The sequence below is a fragment of the Aquarana catesbeiana genome, linkage group LG13 (assembly GCF_042186555.1).
Source record: "Aquarana catesbeiana isolate 2022-GZ linkage group LG13, ASM4218655v1, whole genome shotgun sequence".
Lineage (NCBI taxonomy): Eukaryota > Metazoa > Chordata > Amphibia > Anura > Ranidae > Aquarana > Aquarana catesbeiana.
Genome location: NC_133336.1, coordinates 234,085,341 through 234,100,184, shown reverse-complemented (window position 1 = coordinate 234,100,184; position 14,844 = coordinate 234,085,341). Strand labels below are relative to the sequence as shown.

The window sequence follows — 14,844 nt, the reverse complement described above, 5'->3', positions numbered from 1 at the left end:
TGAGCATCTTAATGAGACACAATGTACAGGGATAGGGACAATTGTAGACGCGCACCCACACTCACTCAGGATGGACTGGTGTCTTTATTCAGCCTTACTAACTATATAACTATTGTTAATAATGGTTATTCATCTTAGCGGCAGAAGTTGCTCAATCCTCCAGGAACACCTAGCAACCTCTGGATGAACCCTGGTCGAGAAGAGTTGCCCTATCCTATCCTTATTTCAAATGAAGAATACAGGAAGTAAAATTAAGTTTTAGTTTCCCCTTAGCCCCAGCGTGACAAACAGCTTGCACATTTACAATAAAAATATAGAAGGTTAAATAGTTTTGAAGAAAAGAGTGATAGTGGTTCTGTATTTCAAATAAAATGTCCTTGAAAGTGAAATAAAGAATACATTTAGGTGTTGGGCTTCTAGAAATGTCTACCACATTGGAAGGATTCCATAGTAATTGAGGTGGTTGGTGGGTTCAGTGTTTGCCTTCCGTTTGCTCTTTGGCTTATAAGTGTTCATTATCTTCCCTTTCCTCCAGGAACACACACAATGTACACCTGGAGGACTGACTGGCCTCTACAGGCTGCACTGGGGAGGATGTCACCAGAGGGAAGAAGATGTGGGTGGAGCCACTCAGTTGGCAGAGAGGCCAAAAACTTTAAGCAGTATTAAACTCAAAAGCAAAAATGTTATATATTGCAGGTTATCAATCCTCAGATGTGATGGCTGCATTCATTTTCTTTTTAGACTTTTTCAGTCCTATTTTTTCAGATTCCTTCAACTCTCCCATGCCTTCAGCAGCCAATTCTCCAGCTCCCCTCCTCAACTAGTCCAATCTTCACTGGAAGACCTTCTTAGGTCGGATTGTAAAAAAAAACCCGCTTCTCAATTATATTCACACCTGACTATCACCTCCCTCCCGACACTGGAAAAGCTAAGATCTAAATGGTGACGTCCCCGATCAAACAAATCACCTTTGTGCCACTACAACCATCAATGTCAATCTGCATACTAGGCCTGACTTAACAACTAATTCCTACGGTGGCAGGACGCACACTGGTGGGATTGCTCCTGTTCTATGCCCGTAAAGCCATCGCCCTTAGTTGGCGCAAATAAACCCCCTCTCCTCTCTCTCTGTGGAAACAATTAATTAACAACAGCTTACCTCTGTATAAAGACACATATGACAACAGAGGCTGCCCCAACAAATACAGCAAAGTCTGGTCTAAATGACTGGCAGATCCCTCCACTGCTTCAAAGACCTCTCAGTAGATCCCATTCACGAAATAACCCCCAAGCGGGTGCCAGGTGTACACAATGAATCTATAATATGATACCATACCATGTACAAATATGCATAGCATCATCTAGCGGCCCAGCGATCTGTGCCGGTATAACCACTATCATAATATGTATTTCATAACAGATATTTACGTATGATGCGGTGATAGCGTGACTCCTACATATAAGACCAATGTATGTTTGAGTGTTTGTTCTCTCTTTGTTTTTTCTCTTTGAAAATCAATAAAAAGACTTTAAAAAAAAAAATTATTTTCACATGGTGATCCAGGCAGTAACACACTTCCCGTCTTAGGGGGTTTCCAATCTGGATGAAGGAGCAACGCAGACATCTTTTTTGGACATCAGAATTGTCAATCTGAGGCAAGGGAAGTGTTAGACTAGCAGATTTAGATAAGACAACTAATACTTTATTGGCAGCTAGCAGAAAGGTGTTGTTTCTGGAGGCTGGATTGAAACATGTTGGGGGTGTGGCCTGGATGAATTGAGCTGAGGCTGCTTTTACCTGCTAATCACTTGGGAGGGTTGAGGTGTGCAGCGACTGGGTTATCTCTTCCTATTTCTATGCTTTGACTCAGCCTGCACACTTTCTAGTCAATGGCATTGGACCTTGTCAGACAGAGTTAGCTATTTTAGGGTGATGTTTGGCTGTATTTTAAACCTGGTTTGCTTGGATATAAAATGATATGCGGCACCCCTATATATATACCATATTTGATTTTATTAAAAGATTCAAGGTGTCATCAGAAACAGCATCTGTAATATTGTTATTACACAGATCCAGCTGGGTAAGGCTCCTGAAGTTACTCAGTGATACCAATGATGGAACTTCTTTATCTGACAACCTGATATCCTGCAGACTGTTGCTAATTAAGAGTAATTTCTGAGCTGAGAGCAGCTAATATACAGCTCATTTTTAATAATCAGTAAGAATAAGAATGTCATGGCCCATTGTGCTTGTACAGAATCTTAGACTTGCTCAGTCCATAATCTTCAACATGTACCATAATCTTCAACATGTACCTATATTCCTAAATGAGCTCTAAACACAGTGTCATGCTTTGTCTATGTGAACATTCCATTAATTAAATATAGACAGATTAGACCAGCCATTCTCAACCAGTTCCTCCATAGTTCCTCCATATGTAGCTAGAGCTTCCGTTAGCAATGAGCTATTTCTGTCTCTCATATAAGTAACCATTAGTTACACTAGTAAGCTTTTTAGCCAGTGGTGGCCCGTCCATAGGGGGCGCAACGGTGCCGTCCCCCCTAGCCATACGCCCGGCCCCCAATCTACATGCAGGGCGCCAGACGCATAGCATTTCAACTGTTTTTTTTTTCTTTTTAGAAGCACGTGATTAGAGCCTGAGGCTCTAATTGGCTTAAAAAAAGGGTGGTCTCAAAAAACTTGCCACCGCCTTCATTTATAGCTGGCTATCGCAGTAAGTGGCTTTGGAGGGCTACAAACAGATGCAAACAAAGCCTGCGGAATGCCCAGGAAAAAACCAAAGCCTACTTACCACCAGCTCGCAGACAACCAAATTGACCTGTCTAACAGTACGCATTAAAAACAGGGGTTTAGTCCGCACGCATTTGCAAATGCATGCGTAAGCCACAGAGCCTCGTCACGGCACCCTGATATCTGTGGTCCTAACACTAAAATATGTGTGTCCCCACAGTGGAGGCACATGCATTCTAATGGATAAATGCTGGCAGGTGGACTGAAGGGCAGCCCATCCCTTCTTAAAGGTACAGAAGCACACCAAACACCCAGCAAAAAAGATCACCTTGGTGTGTTTATTGGTCCAGAAATGTACCAGCACCTTTGCAGCCATAGTGCTATTTGCTGGGTGTTTGGTGTGCTTCTGTACCTTTAAGAAGGGATGGGCTGCCCTTCAGTCCACCTGCCAGCATTTATCCATTAGAATGCATGTGCCTCCACTGTGGGGACACTCATATTTTAGTGTTAGGACCACAGATATCAGGGTGCCGTGACGAGGCTCTGTGGCTTACGCATGCATCTGCAAATGCGTGCAGACTAAACCCCTGTATTTAAGGCGTACTGTTAGACAGGTCAATTTGGTTGTCTGCGAGCTGGTGGTAAGTAGGCTTTGTTTTTTTCCTGGGCATTCCCCAGGCTTTGTTTGCATTTCAAAAAAGGGTGGGCTCGGGGCGCAGCCCAACCACTTTTGTGACAATAGCAAATTAATATTTGCTATTGTCTTCCTGCTTCTCCACCCAAGCAATCAGGAAGCCGGTCCTAAAACCCAATTGGCCAAGAGGAGAAGCGACCGTATTGGCCAGGCAGGGGAGGGGGATGTACGGGGAGATCCGGGAGCACCAGCCGCCACTCTGGCTGGCTGTGTATGGATGTAGAGATGACATGTAGGTTGGTATTAAGTGTGATCCACTGGGTGTATGGCAGAGGACTGCAATCAGTCATTGCTGGCTGACTTCCCGATCCAAGCTTGCTAGGATTCTCCAGGGATGAGGTGCAGTGCTGCTGATGCTCATCACTTTCCTCCCCTGGAACATGAGGAGGGCTGCTCCTAAATAATCCCCGGCTGGTCCTGGCAGGAATCCCCCGCTGTCACCATTGGCTGTGCGCTCTCTGCACCGGCTGGATATGCATGGCAACGATCATGAGCAGCAGTTTCTTCAAGGTGAGTGCCAGGATCTGTGAAGCACAAACTTCTTTTTCTGGCATGGGCATTGGATTGGGGGGGGGGGGATTTCACTTTTTTAGCTGTATGCTTCCAATTCTGCAGCTCTGCAGAAAATCTGTTTTACAAATAAGTTATGTGATTACATATAGTCAATAAGGGCTTGAAGCTCCCCTGTGTTACAACTTGTACAGTGTTCCTGAAAAGTGCCAGCTGATCTGCCCAATGCACTGGCAAGGACTATGCTGCTGTCCATTTGGAGAGTCACTGGTCACACCCAGGTGCTGCAGAATGCTTTATAAAAAGGATTAATGCTCTGCATCTGGGAAGGGCTGGATGCTCTTAGCTTTACATCCAGCTATGGACAGGGAGAGAGCAGTTTTTAGTATTGCTTCTCGTGATCCATGGGGGGGGGGTGCTTTGAAAGTTTTCAGCAGCTGTGTGGTCCTACTAATTGAAAAGACACAGCCATCTGTCTCCCGTGGGGGGGAGTCGTCGCTGTCCGTCTCATGTTCTTAATACTGTGTATTGCCTCCTTTAGCATCAATGACAGCGTGCAATGTTTTGTAATAGTTGTCTATGAAGGCCCTGAATTCTTGCAGGTGGTATAGCTGCTCATTTGTCTTGGCAAATGCCTTCAGGTCATGCAAAGTCTTTGGTCATCTTGCATGGACTGCACGTTTGAGATCTCCCCAGATTTGCTCGATGTAACCACTGGAGGGTCAACTTGGCCTTGTGCTTAGAGTCATTGTTGTGCTGGGCAGTCCAAGAGAGTCCAAAGTGCAGCTTTCCTGCAGAAGAATGCAAATTGTCTGCCAGTATTTTCTGATAAAATGCTGAACTTACCTTTTCATCAATTTTCCCAAGATTCTCCATGCCTTTAGAGCCCAAATTTTCCACTTCTTAATAAGTGATTAAACAGTACTGACTGGCACATTCTAAGCTTTGGTTATTTTTTTATATCCTTTTACATCTTTATAAAGTTCCATTACCTTGTTACGCAGGTCTTTTGACAGTTCTTTTCTGCTCCCCATGACTCAGTATCTAGCCTGCTCAGTGCATCCATGTGAGAGCTAACTAACTTATTGACTATTTATACTGTACACAGACACTACTTGCAATTTAAAAAGCCACAGATGTGGGAAATTAACCTTTAATTGCCATTTTAACCTCTGTGTGCCACCTTGTGTGTCTGTACCAATGCCAAACATTCAAGGGAATTGAAACTTTTCATCAGGGCCATTTGGGTGATTTATGTTATCATTAGGATTTTGAAAAGAAACAAACAACTGTGTCATAATAAATGGCTTCGTGTGATCACTATCCTTAAAGAAAGACAGTTTTTTGGCATGATCAGTCATATTTTCAATATCAATGCCAACATTTCACAATTCCTGCAAGGGTATGCAAACTTTTGAGCACAGCTATATACTATTTACAAAGTTTGTTCACTAAACTGCTTTACTGTATCAATTTGTGATAGAGGTGAAGGTACTCTTCAAAATCCTATGGCTGTGATGTCACATCCAATTCTGGGAATGGTGTGCAGCACTGGAGATTTACTCATTTCTGATGTCTTAGAGTGGTAAAGCCAAAGAGATGATTAATTATTGGCATTAAGGGGCATAGTATGAGCCTTCCTCCTGTTCTGTGTGATATATCCCTTGATTGTGCATTAAATCTAAAGCTGTCCCAGAATTAGTGTCTCAGTCAGTCCTGTTATACTCACTGTAATGCCTCTATCCGGCTTGTTTTCAGAGCTTCCATCACATCACTGAAATGAGGACCCTCCAGATTGTTAGTAGACAAGTCCAGTGTCTTCAGTGTCTGGTTATTTCTTATTCCAGATGCCAGGAAGGGGCAGGAACTGTCTGCCAGGTGATTAGAGGACAAACTGTAGAAGAAGAAGAGAAGAATGTTACCAGGAGAACATTAATTAATTTCTATTCTCTACATGAATGGAACTCATTTCTCTTGGAATAATTTATATTAGATCAGTTTGTAACACTCCAATAAAATAGGTTTCACATGGGCCTTTCAATCAGATTCACTTGTCAGATTTTTAGGTGTAGCTGATTGAAAACCCATGAAATTCTATGGGCAGGTAGATGTATCTGTTTACATTCATCTACCTCCATCATGATCTGGAAAAAAACACAAAAGGATTGTGGCCTTTTCCATTTTTCCATACTTACCGTATTTATCGGCGTATAACACGCACTTTTTTCCCCTTAAAATCAGGGGGAAATCATGGGTGCATGTTATACACCGATCCCCCGCCGACTGTTAGCCTTTTGGCCATTCTCTGTGGCTTTCGGCGGCTTTCGGCCGCTCTCGGCGACTCTCGGCCGCTTTTGCCCATTCTCGGCGGCTTTCGGCGGCTCTCGCAGTCCCGCTGGGCCCGAAAGCTGCCGAGAGCGGCCGACAGCCGCTGAGAACAGCCGAGTGCATCCGAAAGCCGCCGAGAACAGCGGCGCCATTTTTAAATGACAAGTTTACAAATGACACAGGGACAAGGCTACAGATGGACACTGACTACACTGACACTGGCTACAGATGGACACTGACACTGGCTACAGATGGACACTGACTACACTGACACTGGCCACAGATGGACACTGACAAGGCTACACTGACACTGGCTACAGATGGACACTGACAAGGCTACACTGACACTGGCTACAGATGGACACAGACAAGGATGCAATGATGGACAAGGCTACAGATGGACACTGACAAGGCTGCATTGATGGGCATTTAAATGTAAGTTTTTTTTCCCTAAACTTCCCTCCTAAAAGTTTATTTTCCTAAAATTCCCTGCTAAACTTGGGGTGCGTGTTATACGCCGGCGCGTGTTATACGCCGATAAATACGGTAAATTTGATGGATTAAAGGTAACCTGATGTAAACAGACACAAACCCGTTTACATCCGGCAGCCCATAAATCCAACAGGGCTCCACAAATGTCCCCTGCCAAAATGCAGACAAAGAATTGAATGGACATGGATGTCACAAAAGTGACATCCATCCTTTCTGCTGTGAATAAGCAGGGGATCTGCGTCAGAGATCCCCTGCTAAATGTAGCATGTGCATGCATGAAAGGACCCTTACCTGTAAGATGATTTTCATGGAGTATATCACAGGACACAGGAAATTAATAATTCCTAGACCATTAGTCCAGGTGGTTGGACAATGGCAGATTGTGAAGCTTAACTCAACTCTGCATAACCTCTTCCATTCCCAGCATTGCTTTAGAATCAGTGTGTGCTAAGGTAGAGAAGCCAGGTAAGGGAAGTGGAGATCCACAATACTGTCAAAACTCACCCAATGGAACTGTTGGGGGGCCCTGTCTTTAACCACTTCTGGACTGCCCACTGTATATATACGTCATTAGTTTGAAGTTTGTTTGAATTGTTGTAATTGGTGCCAAAGGTGCTTCAACAAAGTATTGAGCAAAGACTGTGAATAGTTATGTACATGGGATTTTTTTTGTTTTTTATTTTTAATAAATTTGCAAAGATTTCAAACAAATTTCTTTCATGTTTTCATTATGGGGTATTGTTTGTAGAATTTTAAGGAAAATAATGAATTTACTTCTTTTTGGAATAAGGCTGTAACATAACAAAATGAGTAAAAAGTGAAGCGCTGTGAATATTTTTCGGATGCACTGTATATGTACTTTTCATCCTTTTTCCATCATTGGGAGGAAACTTGTTACACAGAGGAGCTGAATGTGTGAACCAGGTCCACGGGTTTGAGCTGCAGGACAGAGGTGCAGATACGGTGGGTGGACAGACTCAGTAAGTGATCTGGAGGAGGCCAGAACATCAGGACAAGTGTTTAGCTTCAGGTTTGGACTGAAGTGGAATCCTGTCCAAGCTTTGCCTGTTTGGCATTCAGAGAAGGGGCAAAGTAAATATGATGCTCTGTCACTCACTGATAGACATGTGCATGCTGGAAATTAAATTTTTTTTACGAATGCATTCGTACATTGAAGAATTTAGTTTCATCATATATTCGTTACGGTGAACCAATTAATTTTCAGAATTTGTTTTGTATCTTTGCCATTAGTTTTGTATATTGGTTGGTCCGGGTGTATTATAAAAAGTTTGCATTTTTTTCCGGAAGATGGCTATGAACAAATCCAAATCAGAAGGGTTTAATATTTTCGGATGCTAGTCCAACCCACCAAGAGAAATGGCATGGGGTGATTGGACAATATTGACTGGCATCATGTACATCCAAATTACCAAATGGAACAAAATTCAGATCCATTCATTATCTGAATCCAAAATATTGAACGAATTTGAAAATGTAATTCATTTCCCCATGGGCCCAAAGTACTATTACTTCATGTGATGTCAACGGAATGAAACAAATGCATTGTTGTTTTTGTTTTGTTTTTTCAGATTTATTGACATTCGTTACTATGTCCATTTGTAAATTCGTATAAATCCAAATCTCCGAAAATGAAAATTTCATCCATAGTTACATAGTTTGTCAGGTTGAAACACCAGTCCATCCAGTTCAACCTGTGGTGTGTGTGTGTATTCATTTATGTCAATAGTACCTCACATATCCCTTTATGTTGTGATCGTTAAGATTCCCATCTAATAGTTTTTTAAACTATTGAAGCTCCCTGCTGATACCACTGCTTGTGGAAGAGAATTTCCTATCCTTACCGCTCTGACAGTAAAGAACCTTCTACGCAGTTTAAGATTAAACCGCTTCTCTTCTAATTTTAGTGAATGACCGCGTGTCTTTTTAACTCCCTCCCACTGAAAAGTCACCAGTACAGTATATGAATATCACTATCATATCTCCTCTCAAGATCCTCTTTTCCAGAGAGAATAAGTTCAATGCTTGTAGTCTTTCCCCATAGCTGAGGTCCTCCAGCACCTTAATTAGTTTTGTTGTCCTTCTCTGAACTCTTTTCAGTTCCAGCACATCCTTCTTGAGGATTGGTGCCCAGAACTGGACGGCATACTCCAGAGTCTTGTAGAGTGGGAGAATTACCATTTTATCTCTGGAATAAATCCAGTTTTTGATGTATGTATGTATGTATATATGCTAATATTCTGTTGGCTTTGCTTGCAGCAGCTTGGCATTGCATGCCATTGCTGAGCCTGTCATCTACTAGGACGCCCAGATCTTTTTCCATCCTGGATTCCCCTAGAGGTTCACCCCCTAGCGTGTAATTTGCATTTGTATTTTTCAAGCACCCAAATTCATTAATTTTCATTTTTCAACATTTAAACCTCATTTTCCATGGTTGCCCACCTCATTATTGTATTTAGGTCATCTTGAAAGGTTCCAACATCTTGCTGCATAGTTATTAGCTGCTTAGCTTTGTATCATCCGCAAATATTGAGATTGAGCTGTTTATCCCATCCAAATTCCTTTCATCATCCTTTATGGGGCCAATATGCTCTGGCCTCACTTTCTTACTGTTAAAGTATTTAAAACATTTCTTGGGATTTTTTTTTACTTTTCTCTGCTATGTGTCTTTCATGGTCTATTTTAGCAGCCCTGATTGCGCTCTTACACTTCTTAGCTTGCATTCCTTGTATTGTTGTAATGCTGACAACTAAAACATGAATCGTAACAAAATGCACATGTTTACTCACAGACCCAAATGGCCGGCTACAGCAGGAAACAACTCATTTAGAAATGGGATTACTGCTACTGTTGCTAAATGTGACAGCTCAGGCTGGTTGTTAGAAAGCCAGTGGCCTCCAGCTTCCTAATTTCAGAATGATCAATTTTAAGATCCTGCACATACACAGCCTTACCACGCAATGCTTTAAATGTACACTGTCCCAGAATATTATAGTCCTGTTATACTCACTCTAATTTCTCTATCCAGCTTGTTGTCAGAGCTTCCATCAGATCCCCGAATTGGGGACCCTCCAGATTGTTCTTAGATAGGTTCAGTGTCCTCAGTATCTGGTTATTTCTTATTCCAGATGCCAGGTGGGTGCATGAACTGTCTGTCAGGTGATTATCATCCAATCTGTAGAAGAAGAGAAGAATGTTAGAAAAAGAAAAATAATTTCTCCCCCAGGAATGAATGTAACTATTCTCTACATGAATGGAGCTCATTTCTCTTTATTATATAATTATGTATATTAGATCACTTTATAAAACTCCAGTAAATAGAATTTTATAAGAACATTTTTTATAATAGAGTAGACCACCCCAATATTGTCCTCCATGTGTAGAGACAGTGATATCTCCATACGCAGGATGAGCACAGAATATCACTGACATGACTCCATGTCATGCCATGTTAGTGATTACTAGCAGTAATCAGGGCTGTACTGATGTTGGGGAGAGGTTCTGTGGCCTTCAGGTCTTTTACCTCTCCCCAACCAGAGGGGACTCCCTTCAGGAGAGCCCCTCACCAAGCACTTGATGGACCAGCTTTGGCTGTGCCTAAGACGCAGGGTCACCCTGGCTTTGGCTTAGGTAGACCAATCGGTACCTTGCTCTGGTCAGGAGCCTTGCACCCCAGGGGGTTCAGAGTTACCCTTCCTCTTCAGAGGTTTGCCCATTTCTGTACCCTCTGTGCACTTTTTTATGTGCTGTCATTTCACAGTTTACTTTTGTTGTTCACAGGAGATTCGACTAGCACTGCACTGTGGAGCCCTCCGAATGCAGAATGACGGTCGGGAAGTGGTTCTGTTATCCTGACTGGGCGTCATATGACGTCCAGCAGGATAACATGCCGGCGCGTGCCGTGGGGGCGCGCAGCGCGGCGATCGCGAGTGCGGCGTGTCAGTCTGACACACCGCACCTCTGATCATGATAAGAAGCCTCTGTCAGAGGCTTCTTACCATGTGATTAGCTGTGACCAATCACAGCTGATCATCGCGTGAACCAGGAAGTGCCAGTAAACGGCATTCCTCGGTTCGTGCTGACAGGGAGAGCCAATCGGTGGCTCTCCCTGTCAGAGGTGGGGGGGTCTGTATTGATAATCAGCACATTGATTATCAGCACAGCCCCCTCAGTTGTGCCAATCACCTGCCAATCAGTGCCCAGCAATAAACACAATAATAAAGTTGCCCAGTGCCAATCACAGTGCCAATCAGAGCCCACCACACTGCCAATCAGAGCCCACCACAGTCCCAATCAGAGCCACCACAGGGCCAATCAGTGCCCAGCAGTAACACCTGTCGGTAATCTATCAGTACCTCATCATCAGTGCTGCCCATCAGTGCCACTTGTCAGTGCCATTCAGTACCGCCTATTAGTGCCGTCTGTCAGTGCCCATCAGTGCCGCCTGTCAGTGCCCATCAGTGCTGCCTATCAGTGCCCATCAGTGCTGCATATCAGTGCCGCCTATTGGTGCCCATCAGTGCTGCATATCAGTGCTGCCTATCAGTGCCCATCAATTTTACATATCAGTGCCTCCCTATCAGTGCCCATCAGTGTCACTTTATCAGTACCAACACATCAGTGCCCATCAGTGCCGCCTCATCAGTGCTCGTCAGTGAAGGGGAAAACTACATTTTATGACAGAAACTAAGAAAAACTTTTTTTTTTTTCAAAAATGTTGGTCTTTTTTAGTTTATTTAGCAAAAAATAAAACCCAGAGGTGATCAAATACCACCAAAAGAAAGCTCTATTTGTGGGAAGAAAATTATAAAAATTTAGTTTGGGTACAGTGTAGCATGTCCGCGCAATTGTCATTCAAAATGTGACAGCGCTGAAAGCTGAAAATTGTCCTGGGCAGGAATGGCCGAAAGTGCCCGGTATTGAAGTGGTTAAAAAAACAAACAAAAAAAAATAGTTCTTGTAGTTGTTTTGACAATATTTAAAACCTTTAGATTTGTTTTGTAACTACACAAAAGACACCATCATGTAACTTGTAAATTCCATTTTAACTTTGTATCCGTGAAAGATGGGACTCACTATCTTTATTTTGAGAATCTCTAAGTGTCTAGTTACACTAATGTCAGCAGAAACAACGTTCCCAGATCAGCTGATGGGAGGAGGGGTTACATAGTTAGTCAGGTTGAAAAAACGAGTCCATCTAGTTCAGATATCACTAAATGGGTGGACCTCACTCCGTGACTGGCCCTCACTCACTGTTTCATCTGGCACGGCCGCAGTCCCGCCATTTAGGAGCCTGAACAGCTGCCCTCACTGCTGTCATCCTTATCGAGTTGTTATCGGTGGCAGGACAGCTCTGCATGGATGGCAGGAGAATGATATCGGAGGCAGTACAGCTCCGGATGGACAGTGGTAGCTGCCAAGTTAACTAGCAGGTGATTGGTGGCTAGCAACCATTCACAAGCTAGTTACCAGGAAAAGTTGTGCAGCTCCCGCCCTCCTCCTGGAGCTGTCCTGCCACTGATGACCCCCACCTGCCTCCCAGGGTCTATGCAGAGCTGTCCTGCTGCCGATGTTCCCCTCCTGCCTCCTGGGGTCCATGTGTAGCTTTCCCACCACCGACGTCAGCCTACTGCCACCTGCCCCCCGCCGTTCAGTTGGAGTTGTCCTGCATCTGATGTCAGCTATAAATGTGCCTCCTGCCTTTCGCCCGGTGTAGGTAGGACATCAAAGAGAGCTGTCACTACTGTGAAGGATGTGTGGGAAGCCAGGGATGATGTGAAGGGGGGCTGAGGCAGGAATCTGGAGGAGGGGGATTTTAAAGAGGGGGGGCTGAGGACATGAATGTAAAGGGGGGCGAGAACAGGAATGTAAAGGAGGTGAGGACAGGAATGTGAAGGGGAGCTGAGGACAGGAATGTAAAGGGTGAGGAAATAATTGTGAAGGGGGAATGAGGATAGGAATGTAAGGGGGGGGGCACCAAATGTGAAGGAGGAGGGAGGTGATATAAAGGGGAATGAAGTAAGAATGTAAAGGGGGGTGAGGACAGGAATGTGAAGGGGGAGGGGATGATACAAAGTGGAGGCGGAGTGAGACGACAGCGATGTGGGGGGGGGGTGATATGAAGCTGGGCTGAGGACAGTAATGTGAAGGAGGAGGGGCTGATATAAAAGGGGCAGAGAACAGGGATATGATGGGGAAGTGATATTAATGGGGGAGTGATGTGAGGGGATTGAAGACACTGCTGTAAAGGGGGTGATGTGAAGGGGCTGCAATGTAGAGGGGGATTGTGATGTGCAGGGGGGGCTGAGAAAACTGTTCTCATGTGAAGGATCTGAGGCTAGGTTTATATCACTGCTACCTGTGTTCTGCGTGTAGGATGTTTTACATGCAGAAACGCAGAAAAAGAAGTCCCTGACCCTTTATTTCTTTAAATTGCGCTCCACCAAGCTAGTTTAGCGGTCAAAAAAATGTGCAGCGTTTGCCCGATGCTTCAAGGTGCCAGTAGGAATCAAACATGCGATTCAGACCTCCACTGGAAGAAATTTTTAGTGATCGGACCTCCGTGAATCTTAATTCAATACCCCTAAATGAGTTCAACCATAAATATACATATATATATATCTATATCAATCATACAATCCCATATACACAATCCTATACCCACAGTTGATCCAGAGGAAGGTGAAAAACTCCAGCAAAGCATGATCTAATTTGCTACAGCAGGGAAAAATATTCCTTCCTCATCCCCCAAGAGGCAATCGGACATTCCTTGGATCAACTTTACCTATAAATGTTAGTACCCAGTTATGTTAGGTACATTTAGGAAAGAATCCAGGCATTTCTTAAAGCAATCTACTAAGCTGGACAGAACCACCTCTGGAGGGAGTCTATTCCACATTTTCACAGCTCTTACTGTGAAGAAACCTTTCCGTATTTGGAGATGAAATCTCTTTTCCTCTAGATGTAAAGAGTGCCCCCTTGTCCTCTATGATGATCTTAAAGGGAATAACTCAACAACAAGTTCACTATATGGACTACTTATGTATTTTTACACGGTGATCATATCCCCCCTTAATCTCCGCTTTTCAAGAGCGAATAAATTCAGTTCCTCCAATATTTCCTCATAGCTGAGCTCCTCCATGCCTCTTATCAGTTTGGTTGCGGTTCTCTCACTTTCTCTAGTTCCCCAATATCCTTTTTGTGATCTGGTGCACAAAATTGAACTTCATATTTCAGATGAGATCTTACTAATGATTTGGACAGGGGAAAAATGATATATCTTTCTCTGGAGTCTATACCTCTCTTAATACAAGAAAGGATTTTGCTCACTTTGGATACCGCAGCTTGGCATTGCATGCTATTATTAAGCTTATGATCTACCAAAACCCCCAAATTCTTCTCCACTATGGATTCCCCCATTTGTACTCCCCCAAGTATGTATGATGCATGCATATTCTTAGCCCCCAAGTGCATAAATTTACATTTATCTACATTAAACCTCATCTGCCACATAGTCCCCCAATTAAACAGTGCATTGAGGTCGGCTTGAAAGTTGGAGATATCCTGTAAGGACATTATTCCACTGCATAGCTTGGTGTCATCCGCAAAGACTGAAATGGTACTTTTAATCACAGACCCAATATCATTTTATAAAAATATTAAAGAGTAAGGGTCCCAACACTGAACCTTGTGGTACACCACTGAAAACCTTTGAACAATCAGAGTAAGAAACATTAACCACTGGTCTATAACGTATAGAGAAACCATGCTGGAGTTACTTTCAAATACAGATTCGGACTCGCCGTACAACCACACTCGAATGTTATATTATATATATATATATATATATATATATATATATATATATATATATATACACACACACAGTTGTGCTCATAAGTTTACATACCCTGGCATAATTTATGATTTCTTGGCCATTTTCAGAGAATATGAATGATAGCACAAAAACTTTTCTTTAACTCAGGGTTAGTGTTTGGCTGAAGCCATTTATTATCAATCAACTGTGTTTACTCTTTTTAAATCATAA

The 14,844-nt window shown here is 43.2% G+C and overlaps 1 protein-coding gene across 4 annotated transcripts in view; it reads right to left on the bottom strand.

Moving 5' to 3' along the window:
• The window catches only part of LOC141116965 (NACHT, LRR and PYD domains-containing protein 12-like), a 92,787-nt gene that overhangs the window by 31,075 nt on the left and 46,868 nt on the right, over nucleotides 1-14,844 (bottom strand). For all 4 annotated transcript variants that reach the window (XM_073609498.1, XM_073609496.1, XM_073609497.1 and 1 more), the window contains 2 exons: nucleotides 9,808-9,972; nucleotides 5,689-5,853 (listed from right to left, as the gene is read on the bottom strand). In XM_073609498.1, coding sequence (XP_073465599.1) covers nucleotides 5,689-5,853; nucleotides 9,808-9,972 — 330 coding nt within the window. The remainder of the gene's footprint in view (nucleotides 1-5,688; nucleotides 5,854-9,807; nucleotides 9,973-14,844) is intronic.